General features: G+C 58.4%; 2 protein-coding genes and 1 long non-coding RNA gene across 12 annotated transcripts in view; 1 reads left to right on the plus strand and 2 right to left on the minus strand.

Annotated features, from left to right (window-relative positions):
• Positions 1 to 13: 13 nt before the first annotated feature.
• PRKAB2 (protein kinase AMP-activated non-catalytic subunit beta 2) lies at positions 14 to 7,091 on the plus strand. Of its 3 annotated transcripts, none has more exons than XM_029962260.1 (8): positions 14 to 937; positions 1,884 to 2,061; positions 2,287 to 2,453; positions 3,292 to 3,385; positions 3,940 to 4,060; positions 5,253 to 5,386; positions 5,677 to 5,745; positions 6,155 to 7,091. In XM_029962260.1, the coding sequence occupies exons 2-8, from the start codon at positions 1,900 to 1,902 to the stop codon at positions 6,230 to 6,232; spliced, it is 825 nt and encodes a 274-aa protein (XP_029818120.1). In that variant the 5' UTR covers positions 14 to 937; positions 1,884 to 1,899; the 3' UTR covers positions 6,233 to 7,091. The 3 variants fall into 3 exon arrangements, with proteins under 3 accessions (XP_029818120.1, XP_017934582.1, XP_008927850.1); XM_018079093.3 differs by lacking the exon at positions 14 to 937 and adding an exon at positions 945 to 1,617; XM_008929602.4 differs by lacking the exon at positions 14 to 937 and adding an exon at positions 945 to 1,617 and having other exon boundaries at positions 3,940 to 4,054.
• On the minus strand, positions 3,417 to 4,389 carry LOC115307710. The gene is made up of 3 exons (XR_003916050.1): positions 3,925 to 4,389; positions 3,661 to 3,759; positions 3,417 to 3,447 (listed from the first exon to the last, which is right to left on the minus strand). It is a non-coding gene; the product is annotated as an uncharacterized LOC115307710 (long non-coding RNA).
• A 190-nt stretch (positions 7,092 to 7,281) lies between the features above and the next one.
• LOC108640796 (myomegalin-like) overlaps positions 7,282 to 13,603 on the minus strand; it is a 29,182-nt gene continuing 22,860 nt past the window's right edge. For 4 of the 8 annotated variants that reach the window (XM_029962291.1, XM_029962289.1, XM_029962285.1 and 1 more), the window contains 17 exons: positions 13,425 to 13,541; positions 12,871 to 13,345; positions 12,429 to 12,664; positions 12,184 to 12,235; positions 11,686 to 11,903; positions 11,341 to 11,535; positions 10,573 to 10,794; positions 10,264 to 10,395; positions 10,015 to 10,134; positions 9,750 to 9,927; positions 9,550 to 9,674; positions 9,238 to 9,339; positions 8,860 to 9,047; positions 8,471 to 8,614; positions 8,250 to 8,388; positions 8,096 to 8,142; positions 7,282 to 7,892 (listed from right to left, as the gene is read on the minus strand). In XM_029962291.1, the coding sequence (XP_029818151.1) occupies positions 7,758 to 7,892; positions 8,096 to 8,142; positions 8,250 to 8,388; positions 8,471 to 8,614; positions 8,860 to 9,047; positions 9,238 to 9,339; positions 9,550 to 9,674; positions 9,750 to 9,927; positions 10,015 to 10,134; positions 10,264 to 10,395; positions 10,573 to 10,794; positions 11,341 to 11,535; positions 11,686 to 11,903; positions 12,184 to 12,235; positions 12,429 to 12,664; positions 12,871 to 13,345; positions 13,425 to 13,541 (2,825 nt within the window). In that variant the 3' untranslated portion in view covers positions 7,282 to 7,757. The remainder of the gene's footprint in view (positions 7,893 to 8,095; positions 8,143 to 8,249; positions 8,389 to 8,470; positions 8,615 to 8,859; positions 9,048 to 9,237; positions 9,340 to 9,549; positions 9,675 to 9,749; positions 9,928 to 10,014; positions 10,135 to 10,263; positions 10,396 to 10,572; positions 10,795 to 11,340; positions 11,536 to 11,685; positions 11,904 to 12,183; positions 12,236 to 12,428; positions 12,665 to 12,870; positions 13,346 to 13,424; positions 13,542 to 13,603) is intronic. The other 4 variants (XM_029962292.1, XM_029962286.1, XM_029962287.1 and 1 more) reach the window with 3 other exon arrangements.

The raw sequence follows: 13,603 nt of genomic DNA on the forward strand, positions 1-13,603 counted from the left end.
GGGCTCGCTGCCAGACTGGGAGCCGATGCGCCGAGGCGCCGCGGAGCTTTGCTTGGGCTCTGGTGTGGGCAGCGCTTCCATCTGTGACTCGGACGTACCTGTGTCACACCATCACAGCGTGCCGTGCTACAGGGTCTGGATGCAGCTACAAGGAGGGTTTGAGCTGTAGAAGTTAATTCAGCAAAGCCAGGTACCACAGGCTGCTGTCCCAGCACAAGCAAGGGTGCCTGTGTGTTCAATGCAGGGGATTCGGATGGCACACACCAGAAAGGAGCCACCGGTTGGGATAAACCTCGGGAGGTGTTTGGAGAGTGTGACCTGTAAGGGACAGAAGGACTGGATTCCTTTTAGAGAAGAGAAACAGAAGTTTCACATCTATTAACACCTGCATATATCTCTCAGGTCTGTCCTGGTACAAGAGGATGTTCAGCCTTTCCTGCCTTCCTCCCTGTAGATAAGAAGTAAGGGATCCTTAGTGGAGGTACTGGGGAGGAAACTCCTCAACAACAGGTTAGTGGCACAGGGGCAGTTTTTGTGAGGAGCTGGCTGAGCCTCCTCTGAGCAGAGGGTGAAGATGTCAGAGCAAGAGGTGCAGCTCACCTGACCTGGATCATCAGATACACTTGATCTGCACTGAGAAGGGTGGAGATATGGGTTAGCTGCCCTCTTGAGCTGCCTTTTAGCCCTCAGGATTTAAGAAATACTTTAGTAATTGCTTCATAATATTTTAAAGCCTGGCTTTGGCTGGCAGCCTTGCCTGGCACCCTTCATATAACTTGATCTTCTAAACAAACCTCCAAATGTCACAAGTGAGCACATGAAGCAAGGCTGGCTGTGCCCTTGCCTTGCTCCACAGAGGCCACGGTAAGCTGAAAGCTGCAAAATAAGCCTGAGAAGCAGGCAAGAGCCCCAATCCATCTTAGCTCCTGAGAACTGGGTAAGGCCTGAAGAATCCTGTGTAGCTTGCGGTGGCTTTGTTGTTTGTCCCAAGAGATGTGTGGTTGTTTGTGGCTTGGTCAGTTGTCCTGTTTTGCTTTCTCTGATCAGGGTGAGACTGGGGATGGCAGCCCATCTCCAGCTGCAGAGGGACGCTGAGGTGGCTGGGGCTGCCCTTCCCTCATTGTGTGCCTCCAGAGAGCCCAGCAGATGCCGGAGTGCTCGGGGTGGTGCCGCTGGTTCAGTCACAACAAGCGGACCTCCTGGCTGTGCTGTGCTGCAGCTGACACGGTGGCTTGCCTGGTGAATCATAAGTAAATGCTGCTGAGAGCTGAGCTTTTTGCAGACAGCGCAGCATTAGCCCCACTCCTTGGACAAGCTCCAGCTTGGGCGATTCCACTCGGACACTTTAAATGCTCCCTGTCATCTTTGCCAGGCGCAAGACTCTGCTCTTCTGCCTGTGAGCTCTTGGAGACTTGTTGGGAGCTGTAAAACAGCTGCTACTTTCACTCTCTGTTTGTTTTCTGGCTGGATGTAGGGGATTTGTCTGTAGAGCCTGACTGTGGGACTGTGAAAGAGGCTCTGTTAACGCTAAGCAATGATTTGCCAATAAAGGTTGGCTTTATTTTTCCCGTCAACCCCTCAATTCTGATGGCTACCAAGGGCTGATGTTGGACACAGGTGAACTAATATTGGTTTTGGAGTCTTAACAATTACCAGCTTAACTACAGTGATGGTTCTTAAGGATACAGCTATAATTAAGTTGAGCTGTCTTGTTTATTGAGCATTCAGCTTCCAACCTTGGTTGTGGGATTGAACTTTGGGCCTTTCTTAGGATTACTGTCCATCTCCTCTGGCAAAGAGCATTGGGAAACGGCGCCTTTGCTCCTCTCCTCACTACCAGAGCCCATGTGCACAGGTACAGCGTTGTTCTCTCTCCCTCACAGAGGCTGCTGAGCTGTCATGGGGAACACCACCAGCGAGCGAGTATCCGGGGAGCGCCATGGCTCCAAGTCCCACCGCTCGGACGGCTCCGGTGCTTCCCACCCCACCAAGGAGCACCCCCACAAGATCATGGTGGGCAGCACCGATGACCCCAGCGTTTTCAGCTCCCATGACTCCAAGGTAGGGGCTGGCCGCTCCCTTCCCTGCCTCCGCTCTGCAGCTTCAGCTCACTGGCTCTGGGGGGCTGCGCTCCCAGCCTTGAGAGGGGTTTGTGGGGAGCTGGGAGGCTGGAGGAGCTCTGCAGTGCTCCTGTCTGGGATGTGAAGGTGTCGTGGTAGAAGCCAGGGGGAACTGAATGTGTTCATGGTTGTCTTCATGTCTTAGGCTCTGGTTTTCTTTGCTCAGATTCCTGGGGACAAGGAGTTTGTGTCGTGGCAGCCAGATCTAGAGGAGTCAGTGAAACCATCCCAACAGGCTCGACCAACTGTCATCCGCTGGGCCGATGGAGGCAAAGAGGTTTTCATCTCTGGATCCTTCAACAACTGGAGCACTAAGATCCCACTCATCAAGAGGTAGCCAGTCCTTCAGGTCACTCTATGTTCTCCTCTGCTCCATTGCAAGGAATGTTTTTTCCCTTCTCTGTGCTGGTCGCTGTTCCCTTTGCTCACCTGGCTTTTCCTGTTCATCCAAGCTGGGAGTCTGAGCACAAATACATAGTCAGCTCCTTCCCTGATGGTCCTGCAGGGACTGTGGGAAGTTGTGAAACAGAGGGACAGGACAGGATAGGCCACTGTGCTTGCCCAGCTATATGGCATGCAGGAGCCAGTCCTGGCAGCAGAGCCCTGCCCAAGTATGCAGCAGCCCTCTGGAAGCTGCCAGCTCTTCCCTTGGCTGTGGCTTTACCCCATGCCTATTTGTATTGCTGTCAGTGGGGGTTGGTTGGTTGTCCTTCACACGTCTTGCTGTTCTGCAGCACGTCTGTGATTTACATGAAAGCTCTGTGTAGGACTTTTAGTAATTCTTCTGGAATTGCAGACTTCACAAACACAGCTGCCTCACTTGCTCCCGTCCTACCATGCCGGCACAGGGCCAGGAGCTTTGCCCATGCATCCTCTCCAGTGTTTCTTGCACAGGGTGTCTGTCACGTCCACTTTCTCTGGGCTTGGAGGGCTGGACTGCCTCCTGCTCTCCTTGCAGCTGGGCTCCCAGGGCTTTGAGCCATGCTAGTGCTTGGAATGCTCGTGCCTGTTGTGGCCATGCCTCAGGTCATTGACGATGAGCAAGCCTAACCCTACATGAAGGTGTTAGGGTAGAGGGGCTGGGCAGTGCTGATTCCTGGGGCCCCATGGAAGTGCAGCTTCCAGAGCATCAACAGGGTGATGTTGTTGCACATTTTTTCTTTCTGCACAGCCACAACGACTTCGTTGCTATCCTGGATCTCCCAGAAGGAGAGCACCAGTACAAATTTTTTGTGGATGGCCAGTGGGTCCATGACCCATCTGAGGTAATGTTCAATGCTTTATCCCTGCAGATCTTGTCTTCTTCAGGGAACTAGACAGGATGCAACTGCAACAGAGAGGGAACAGGAAGGAAAGGAGGTCGTCTGCCAAAACAAAAGGGGCACCTCCCTCCCCTGAGTCCTTTCAGAGGCTGGTTCCTCTGGACTTAGTCATGCTTTATGGGGAAGCATTGGGGAGGGGCAGGGAAATGCTAGAAGGGCTTTAAATCCCATTGAGAATTTGTCTACAGGGGAAGATGGGTGATGGGGTCATCACTCACTTGCAGGTTCTCCAAACTGGATCATGCGGTAGCAGCATGGGAAGGAGAACACACCCGTGTAACAGGATGGAGGATGAAAATAGGAGGTGATGTAGGAGCCTAGGAGCAAAGGGAAATCCTCCCAGGATAAACAAGCGTAGAGCAGAGATAGACACCAGCCACCTGTGCTCTGAGGTAGTGGTGCAGCAAAGACAGCTTGGGCTGGGAGGATCTGGGAAGCATTAAGTGTGCTTCATTTGGAGGTGAACACAGGAAGATTCTTACCTCAGTTCTCTCCAGCCCGTGGTCACCAGCCAGATGGGGACGATTAACAACCTAATCCACGTCAAGAAGTCTGACTTTGAGGTGTTTGATGCATTGAAGGTGGATTCCCTGGAGAGCTCAGAAACCTCAGGTCGGGGTGAGTTTTGTGGCATTACAGCTTTGCATGTGCTATTTTCCACCTCCTCTGCTTTGAGACTCGCTGCTCTGGGGTGAACAGACCCCCCGAGCGGAGGTGTGGGCCTGCACTCAGTATGAGTAGTGTTTGGCAGCAGCCCACGGCTGAGGCCTCGTTTCTCTGGAGGGGCTGTGCTGGTGTAACTTGTTCTGTGCTAGCGCCGGAGCAGAGCCAGTGCCTGTGCGCGGCTGAGGGAGCCGTTTTGGACTGGTGAACGCTGGGAACATCAGCCCTTTCTGTCTGAGCAACTGTAAGTCATCTGATCCGAGGTACAAGCTAGGTGAGAGCAGGATCCAGGTTATTTTCAGCAGCTACTCTTGGTTTACATGCCAAGGTAATTTGTACTAGTGGTAGCACATTGCAGACCTCCCCCTCTGCTTGTGTTACAGCAGCAGGTTAGGTTACCACGCAGGCACCAGCAGTGTTGGCTTGGCGTGTAATGCTGGCAGGCAGCTCAGTCGTGTGTTGGTCCCTGGTACGACCCCATCTCAGATACAGCTCAGCTCCGTGTCCTTTCACAGCCTGGGCAAGAGGCACTTTGCTGGAGAGAAGCCAGCAGGCAGCAGCGGCTCAGAGAGGTGGAGCCCTTCTGGGTGCTGGCTGTTCCAAAATTATCAGATCAGATATATCTGGGAGATGGGGCCAGTCCAGCTTCCAGTGATCAAAAGCTCCTGTGGTCCCTCCCATGTGTGGAGCAGCTGTTCAGTCTAGAGTTCCCATTTGCTTTTCCTGGACCCCCTCATCAGGCAGTCCTGCAGTACCAAGAGCATGCAGGCAAACTGATCCCTGTGTCCCTGCTGCCAAGGGTACAGCCCTGGGGCAAGCCAGCTGCTTCCTGTGGGAGAGGGACCTGGCTGTGCCGAGAACACGTGCAGGGTTCTTGTGGTGGATACCCCGGGGTGCTTGTGTTGTGTCAGTGCATGTACCAGCTTAAAGCCCTGCTTGGAAATGCCCCGGGCTCACCTGGCTGCTTTTTCTGCTGTGAAAAGGCTGAACTGTTGCTAAAGGATAGATACCTGGCCATAGCTCATGGAAGATACTTGTGCCTGAAAGATCCTACTGGGTCCTTCTCAGCTTCTGGGATACTGTTCTGTGCTCTCCCATCCTGCTTTACCCATTTCATGTCTCCTCCTTTCTCTTCTCTTCTCTTCAGACTTATCAAGCTCACCACCTGGACCTTACGGCCAAGAGATGTACGTATACCGGCCCGAGGAGCGCTTCAAATCCCCACCCATCCTCCCACCTCATCTCCTCCAGGTCATCCTGAACAAGGACACCAATATCTCGGTGTGTACCAGCATTCTGCCCACACAGAAAGCCACACTGGGGGTGAGAGGGGAGTCCTGTCTGCAGGGAGCCTGATCTCCCCTTGGCTGAGGCCTGGCCCTTGCCGTTTCCTAGGAAAAGCATCACTTTTCCCATTAGCCACACTGATTTGGCCTCCTGGTGCTTAGCTGAGCTCTGTTCCTGTTCAGACACCAGCAAGCTCAAACTGCCTGAGGCAGCAGCTCCCTGTGCTGGCTAGGGCTGGGAGATCAGGGCTCTGCTGTTCCCTTGTGACACTTCTCTCCTCCTAGTGCGACCCAGCACTGCTGCCCGAACCCAACCACGTCATGCTCAATCACCTCTACGCGCTCTCCATCAAGGTAAGCGCAGGTCCCACTTGGCTGCTGGGTGAGGGAATGGGAGCTGCTGTAGCTTCCGGGAGCCTGCAGCACCTGCAGGGAGCAGAACCCGGACAGCTAGGGGGTGGAGATGGGACCAGAGGACCCACTAAAGACAGCATTGGCTGCCCACTGAAGTTTGGCACATGCAGGGGTGGAGGTTGTGGCTTCCTTACAATTCCCTTCAGCTGCCTCCCTGCACCGTGGTGGAGCTGAGCAGCCCCACACCAGATCCTTTGCCCTGGCATCCTGTATTGGATGTGTTTCACAGGCTGTGAGACTTGGGACAACAGGGATGGGCTGGGGCAGCTCCCTGAGCCCCCAGAGCCCTCCTCCCAAGGGCTGCCCTGGGAGTGCCGCAGTGCCCCTGCTGACGCTGTGCCTCTCGCAGGACGGCGTGATGGTGCTCAGTGCCACGCACCGCTACAAGAAGAAGTACGTCACCACGCTGCTGTACAAGCCCATCTGAGCCAGAGCCTCGCCCACCCCCCACGCAGGACACGAAACGCCGCTTTGTCTGCACACACTGGGCCACAGGACTGTGTGAGAACTAGGTGCTGGCTCCAGCCTCAAACCTGACAGGGACACAGGCCCTGGCAATGAGCCCAGGGCCGCTGGGGCCTGTGACACTGTCTCATCCTACTGGTGTGGTTCAATTTAGCCCTTGGTTTCCGCCCACCTGCAGCTCCCCTAGGCTTCTGTGAGTCTCTGGGACCACTTTGCTGCTCACCAGAACAGCCTTTCCTCACGCCCAACACGGAAAGGGCTTCACCCTGACTGTCTTCTCCAGCCTGCAAGGGCCTCAAGGTGATCCTAGCACTACCCCCAGCCCAGGCCTCCAGGAATGTGTCCTACCTGCTGAAGGTTGCTCTGGTGTCTTGGTCTTGAGTTTCCAAAGGCCACCTTGATCACTAGAGGCTCTGTGACACTCCAGCCTGCTACCTGCCCCCTGTCCCACAGCCCTGGCTGTGGGGCCGTCCCCCAGCTTTGAGAAGGGCTCTCAGCTCTGGAGCCCCAGCCCCCTGCCAGGTTCAGCGTCGAGCCAGCAGGGTGGAAGGTACAGCCGGACACAGCCACGCTTACCTGCTGCTGGGACAGCACCGTCGAGGACTGACTGCGACTGCTCTGTCCCCAACACTGAGTGCTTCTATGGGACAGGGTTGGCTTCATCATAGCCAGAGGGGCACTGGCACATGCCCACACTGAAGGGGCCTGGGGCGAGCAGAGCCGGGCAGGCACCCCAGGACCCTGGCTGCACCGCCTGCTGCCGCAGCAGTGCCATGGGACAGGCATTTCTCTATTTATTACAGTATTTATTGTTCTCGGTGCTGCTTGCCTGGTGTTGGAGGGGGGCTCTGAAACAGCAAGAGGAGGAAAGGCAGCACCCAGTAGGGCACAGAGCTGCCCTAGGGGTGCTGGGGTGGGGCACAGAGCCACCCCCTTGGGGCCAGCTGGTGCCTTTGGCACCCTGTGCTGGGGGTGGGTTGGGGAGGGGGAACACTGCTGCAGAGACAGGCGGGCCAGAAACACCACAACCCAAAGGTAACCTTTATTGGGGACTCTTCAGCCACTGAACAGAATATGGCATTTCTTACATCTTCCTCCCGCGCTGGGGCCCCAACATGCCTGGGAAGCCCCCAAAACGCAGTTCTGATACCTCTGTCTATATACATATACATACATCCATGAGCAGGGGTGGGTGCTCAGCAGGGTTACAGGTGGGACCAGGTCCCAGGGCGAGGGGTGCTCAGTGTGGAGGGCTCTGTCACCCCACTGAGCACCAAGGGTGGAAGGGGGTGAGCACTGAAGCATGGGGCAGGCAAAGTCCAAGCCAGCAGCTGCTGCTGCAATGCCAAGCAAAGGCTGGTGAAGGGCATGCAACCACCACAGCAGCCCAAACCCACTAATAGTGTAGCACACCCCAGCCCCCTGTCCACCCCAGCCCTCCAAGTAGCAGGGACAGGGTCTGCTCCAGCCCTCTGGCATGGCACGACTCAGCAGCCAGCAGGCTGTTCCATGGCGGCCCATCGCTCCCTGCCCTGCCTAGGGCTCAGGAGACAGGCAGGGCCTGCTGGGCCTTCACCTGGCAAGAGACCACACATGGCAGTAAGAGGGAGAGTTGCTGTGCCCTGGGGACATGGACACATAGGCTGCAGATAGACAACAAAAATGTGTGGCCCCCCCCAACACACTACTGCACCCAGCCGGCCCTCAGCATCCCCTGTCAGCCACCACAGGGTGTGTGTCACCTGTGCCCATCCCCAGGCCATCAGGGCTCACTAGGGTAGAGATACCCATCCCTATCCCACACTGGCTGCCAGGGCAAACTCACCTCCAGGTTCGTTCTGGCCTTGCGCAGCACGCTGTGGGTCCTGGTCACTACAGGGGAGAGAGAGAGATGGGGTCAGTGAGGCCCTCGTGCTGTGGAACCACCCCAGGTACTTTGGGGACCAGGCCAGCTTGGCCGTGCCACTGGGGCCACGTACGGTGGCTGACGATGAAGTGCTCCATGCTGTCCTTGAGCTGTGCTGTGCTGCGCAGCCGCTTGGCCGTGCTCTGCAGAGCATCCTCCCTCTCAGAGAGCCGGGCCCGCAGCACTGCAATCTCACCCTGTAGTGCCTGCTCCTGGGAGCATGGAGAGGAGAGGAGTGTCATGAGCAGTGAGCACCTAGCCCCGGTGCCCTGCCAGTCCCCAGGCCCTGCTCACTTTGCCCTGGTGCTGGGTGAGGTTGACAGGCAGCATGGTGCTCCAGAAGGCAGTGAGGAGAGACACACACTCTTCCAGGATGCTGTGCAGGGTGCTGGCGCTGCCCCACAGGTGCCCCTGCCCTGTCCCTGCCCATCCCAGAGCCTGTGGGAGAAGGGTGCGGGAGCAGGTGCTGCTGGGGCACCCACATCCCGCTACACCTGGGGACTTGCCGTGCCCAGCCCAGTGTGGCAGGACAGTGCCAGCAGCAGCCCCCAGGCTGGAGGCTCCCTGCCTCCTGCCAGCCCTGCAGGCCTCAGGGCTGATTCTGGGCTCAGGAGCCGTGTCACACATGGTGCACAAAGGTCTGGTCCCCGGGTGCTGCCAGCCCCGTCCTGCCCACACTTTACCTCCTTTCCTGCGAGCTGGCAGTTGGGCAGTCCAAGCGCCGGGCGCGTGAGACACATCAGCTCACGGGCCAGGGCCTTCCCCTCCACGATGTGCTGCTCCAGGGCTTGATATGTGTCCAGGCGGCCGACAACATGAGCCCCCGTCAGTCCCTCGCTCTTCCTCACCAGTGGGTCTGTCTCTTGTGGCTCTGTGGAACAAGCAGGGATAGGTGAGGAACCCTGCCTGCTCCCCTCGTGGTCCTCCTCATCCCATCCTGGGGGCTTGGCTCTGCCCTGAGCTCTCCAGTCTTGCTCAGCAAGAGTGCTGCCATGAGTTTGTCAGGTCTCAGCAGCTCCTAAGCTCCTAAGACCTGTGTGTGGTCAGGCTCTGGTACCCACCGTCCATCCGCTGGACCACCACCGTGTCAGAGGGCAGCGGGGAGAAGAGGGGAGCTGCTGAGTTTGTGCCAACATCCCGCACTGGAGGAGATGGGAAGCAGCCTAGAACAAGAAGCATCTGAGCCCCTGTGGACATCTGTGGCTCTGTGCCAGGGGCTGCTGGGGTCCTGCCCTCCCTCTCTGCCTGCCAGCAAGGCCACCATGTCCCACCTGCTGCCACAACAGGAGAGATGTTTAGAACCACCCAAGGGTTGCAGAGGGGCGAGGCACCCCAAGACCAGGGGCTGAGGGGGCTGGGCACGGGTCCTGTACCTGCTCGTGTCTCAGCAGAGGGGACAGGGAGGCTCTCGTAGATGTGCAGCTCCGCACGCAGGGTCTGCAGGAGCAGGCGCTGCTCCTCACTCTGCTGCTGCAGGAGTGTCACTGAGTGCTGCAGCCTGCAGAGGGGTAACACGTGGGACTGGTGCCCACCCAGTCCTGTGGCCCCAAGGTCACAGTGCCCCAAACCTTACCTGTTGTTGTCCTCCTGCAGAGAGAGCCGCTCGTCCCGGAGCTGCCGGACACTCTCTTGGCACTCAGCGAGCTCTTCTGCCAGCCTCCGCTGCTTCCCACGCCTCTGGCCCAGCTCTGCTTCAGCCTCCCGTACCCGGGAGCAGGCAGACAGGAGTGCCTTCTGCACCCGCACCAGCTCTGCTTGACAGAGACCATGGAGGTGTCACCGCCACCCCACTCAGCCCCCTGGGACTGAGACCCAGTATGCTGCTGGCCCAGCCCTACCTTGGGAGAGGTGGTCACGCTGGAGCCGCACGGTCCGGTTTTCCTCACGCAGAGCCTGGTTCTCCCCGCTCAGCTGCAGCCCCAGCTCCGGTGTCTGGGCATAGACATCACTGGGCAATCCTACAGAGGGGACCAGTGCTGAGTCACTCTCCCCAGTGCCCCACTGTACACAGGGTGAGCACCATCCCTGTGCAACAGGGTGTGCAGAGCCTGGGACCCCGGCAGCCCTGGCCCAGTGCAGCCCCGTACCGCTGGCCTTGCTGGTGGAGGCCAGGCGGCGTTCCAGCTGCTCCCGGAGCCGGTCGTTGGTGCAGATGGACTCCTCGAGGCGCTGGCGCAGGCTGCGGATCTCCACCAAGTGTTCCTCCAGCAGGTCTGCCCCTGCCACAGCCAAGGAGAGGGCTCAGGGCAGGAAAGGCAATGCCATCTGCCTCATGCCATCCCCACTATCCTGCCCCATGCCAGAGTCATGTCCCACAGTCATTCTGGTGCCAGATCTCCTCCCTGTTCCCCCACACGCACGTAGGATGCCCCTGTGGTCTCCAACATGGACCATACCTGTTAGCTTCTGGCTGGAAGTGCACCCCAATGGCAGGGCCCCATAAGGTGTCTGGCCAGGTGGGGGTACGTCCCAGAGGACACGGGCTGAGGTGGCCCCGGGGAGCTCAGCCAGGCTCTGCAGTGCACTGTGCTGGCAGAACGATGCCGGGGCTTTGCTGCCCTCTCCAAAGGGGCCCAGTGGGACCATAGGCTTTGCTGGTGCCACGGGCAGTGCCACACCTCCACACACAGGGCAAATCAGGGAGGAGAAGGACAATGAGCAGGGACAAAAAATGGGGCAACACACTCCATCATGTGCTTTTTGCCCCCTTCTTGCTCTGCCCAACAGTGCAGCCCAGTGTTCCCCCACAGTGATCCCCCATCACTTGACCTCCCACCCTGATCAAACCCACTCCTGCTGAAGAGCAGTTTCTCCCAGAGCTTGCTGATTATGTGACACAAGTTGGAGGGTCTCAGCCCCACTCCTACAGAACAACTAGCTAAACCACCCTTTCCCAAAGGCCCTGGGATACCCAAGTGCCCACACCAAGGGCTAGTGTTGCCTCCAGCTGTGTCCATTCCACCCACCAAGACCTCTCTGCACAAGAGCTACATGTCCCCATCATCCGTCAGCCAGAGAGATGGGACCCAACCTCAAAACCATAGCCCCAAGAAGCAGAAGGTCCAGGGCAGGACAGGCAGGTCAGAGAGGGTGGTAGGGGATGAGGCACAGCACAGCATGCAGGGCAGGCAGGACCAAACCCAAGCCAGAGTCAGCGTGCTCACTTTCTCCCAGTTGCCTCTGGAGCACCTGCAGTTCCTGTTGTGCCTCAGCCAGGGAGCAGACAGAGGTCCCACAGCAACCCAGGAATGGTGGGGCCGTGGGAGGGGGGGGCCCAGCAGACAAGAAGGGGGACAGCCCAGGGGCCAGTGCAGGCAAGGGGGCACTAACAGGTTTGGACAAGGAGTCCAAGTGATGGCCTAGAGATAGGAGAGAGAGATGTTAGCGTGGCTCTGGCTCAGCCTAGCAAAGATCCCTTCTCCCTGGGGGCACTGGGGACCCTGGCACATCCCAAGCAGCCAAGTCCACATGTCCAGAGGTGGTTGTGGCCCCTGGTCACCCTGCAGTACCTGTGAGTTGGGCAGGCTCCTCATGGCACTGACTGCACTCGCTGGCTTCATCCCCATCAGAGCAGGGCTCCAGCCCCTCAGATGTGAAGGAGGAGCTCGTGGCAGAGTGGGATGACTCGGAGGGTGGGCAGCTGCTACCTGGGGACTCAGAGCGGTCCTGCAGCTTCCCCTCCAGGCTCTCAATCACCTTCTCCTTCTCCTGGAGCTTCTGGCTGAGCCTGTAGGGGTAGCCTGTCACCTGGGCTGGCAGGTCAGGGTGACCTCCATCCCACAGCTCTTTCTTACATGACACCCCACACGGCATGTCCCACTTGTGATGCAAGGCTGCTCGGAGACATGGAGCACCCATAGGGGTCCCCAGCTGCAGAGGTAGCCCCAGGATCTGTGCCTGAAGCAGAGATATTGAGGGCATCCTGGGCCCCCCACCCCAAGAGCAGTGATAGACCCCGGGGTGCCCACACCAAGCAGGTCCCATGAACCCTCCCTGGGAACAGGTACCTCAGTGCCAGGAGTTCATGACTAGTTTTATCCTCCCCATCTTGTCGATCTCCTGAAAAACCAAGGCAGAGAAGAGCCAGTCAGTGTCTCCATGCCTAAGGATGCCCAGCCCCAAACAGAGCAGGACAGCACAGCCCAGCACAAGATGTCTGAGTGGCTACAGCCCTTCACCCACCAAAGCATCCCTTCCTCACCTGTTGTGCACCCACAATACCCATTCCCACTGGCCCCCTAAAGGTACTTACTGGTGCCCAGCTTGTCGCTGAGCCTCTCAGCCAGCTGCCTGCCCTGGGCCAGCTGCTCCCGAAAGCCCTGGCCCAGGTAGTAGTCGATGTCAGTGCCGCGGAGCAGGTCCTCGAAGGACCGCAGGGCGTCCCGCAGGTGCTGGGCCAGGCTGCGGCTCACGCCCCGGCCCTCCCGCAGCATCTGCCGCAGGTGGGAGAGCTCCCGAGCCTGCGCCTGGATCAGCGAGTTGTACTTCCTGGGAGAGATGGGCAGGGCAGTCAGACTCCCTGAGAGTGCCGTGGAGGGAGTCTGTGCACTGTCCACTGCTGGGGCTTTACCCCACCATGCAAACACCCCGGGAACCCGGCTGCAGGGAAAACATGCAACAGGGAGCCACCACCCTTGAGAAATTCCTGCAGACCCCCGTAGCCCCCCATCCAGTCCCAGTCCCCAGGACCATACCCTGGCCAAGTGGCAGACTGCAGCTCCTTGGGCAAAGCCCCTCCAGGCTTGGCTGAGGGCAGCTGTGCCTCGAGGAGGGCGACACGGTGCACCAGGCTCTGCAGGTCACGGTGTGCCCTCAGGGCGGGCGGGCAGAGGGTGCCATGGCCATCCGACTGCCAGCCCTCATCCTCATCAGTGAGGCTGTGGGCTGGGGAGACCAAGGCCTTGGGACCTGGTAGAGGCCGCTCAGCACCCGAGGTGTAGCCACTGGTGACGGAGATGGAGCGGGCACGGCGCTGCAGGCTCTGGATCACCTTGTTGGCATTGAGCAGCTGTGCCTTGAGGTCCTGGATGTGCTGGTGCAGGGCCCCCACATCCTCCAGGGCCATGACTTTCTGGGCAGTCTTGCCTGCTCTGGGCACCCCTAGCTGGCATGGGGACCCCAGCTCCTCGCCCAGGCTGAGCTCGCTGAACACATCTGGCTCCTCACACTCTGTAGAGGGCACAGTATGTCATTTCTCCATGCCAGGTAGGCAAAGCATAGGGATCCCTGGAACCTTGGTTCTCCTTACCAGGGCTGGTGGTCTCATCCCGGTCCGCCTCGGTCTCACTTCGTCCACACGTCTCATAGCCCAGGTCCTGGAAGTCCACCTGCACTTGCTTGCTGAGCTGCTGGGTATGAGGTTCACCTGCTGGGCAGCCCATTCAGCTCAGGGTCCTCCCCGGGCAGGATTCACCACCCCTGCCCCAT

The sequence above is a fragment of the Manacus vitellinus genome, unplaced genomic scaffold (assembly GCF_001715985.3).
Source record: "Manacus vitellinus isolate BGI_N305 unplaced genomic scaffold, ASM171598v3 scaffold_44_pilon, whole genome shotgun sequence".
Lineage (NCBI taxonomy): Eukaryota > Metazoa > Chordata > Aves > Passeriformes > Pipridae > Manacus > Manacus vitellinus.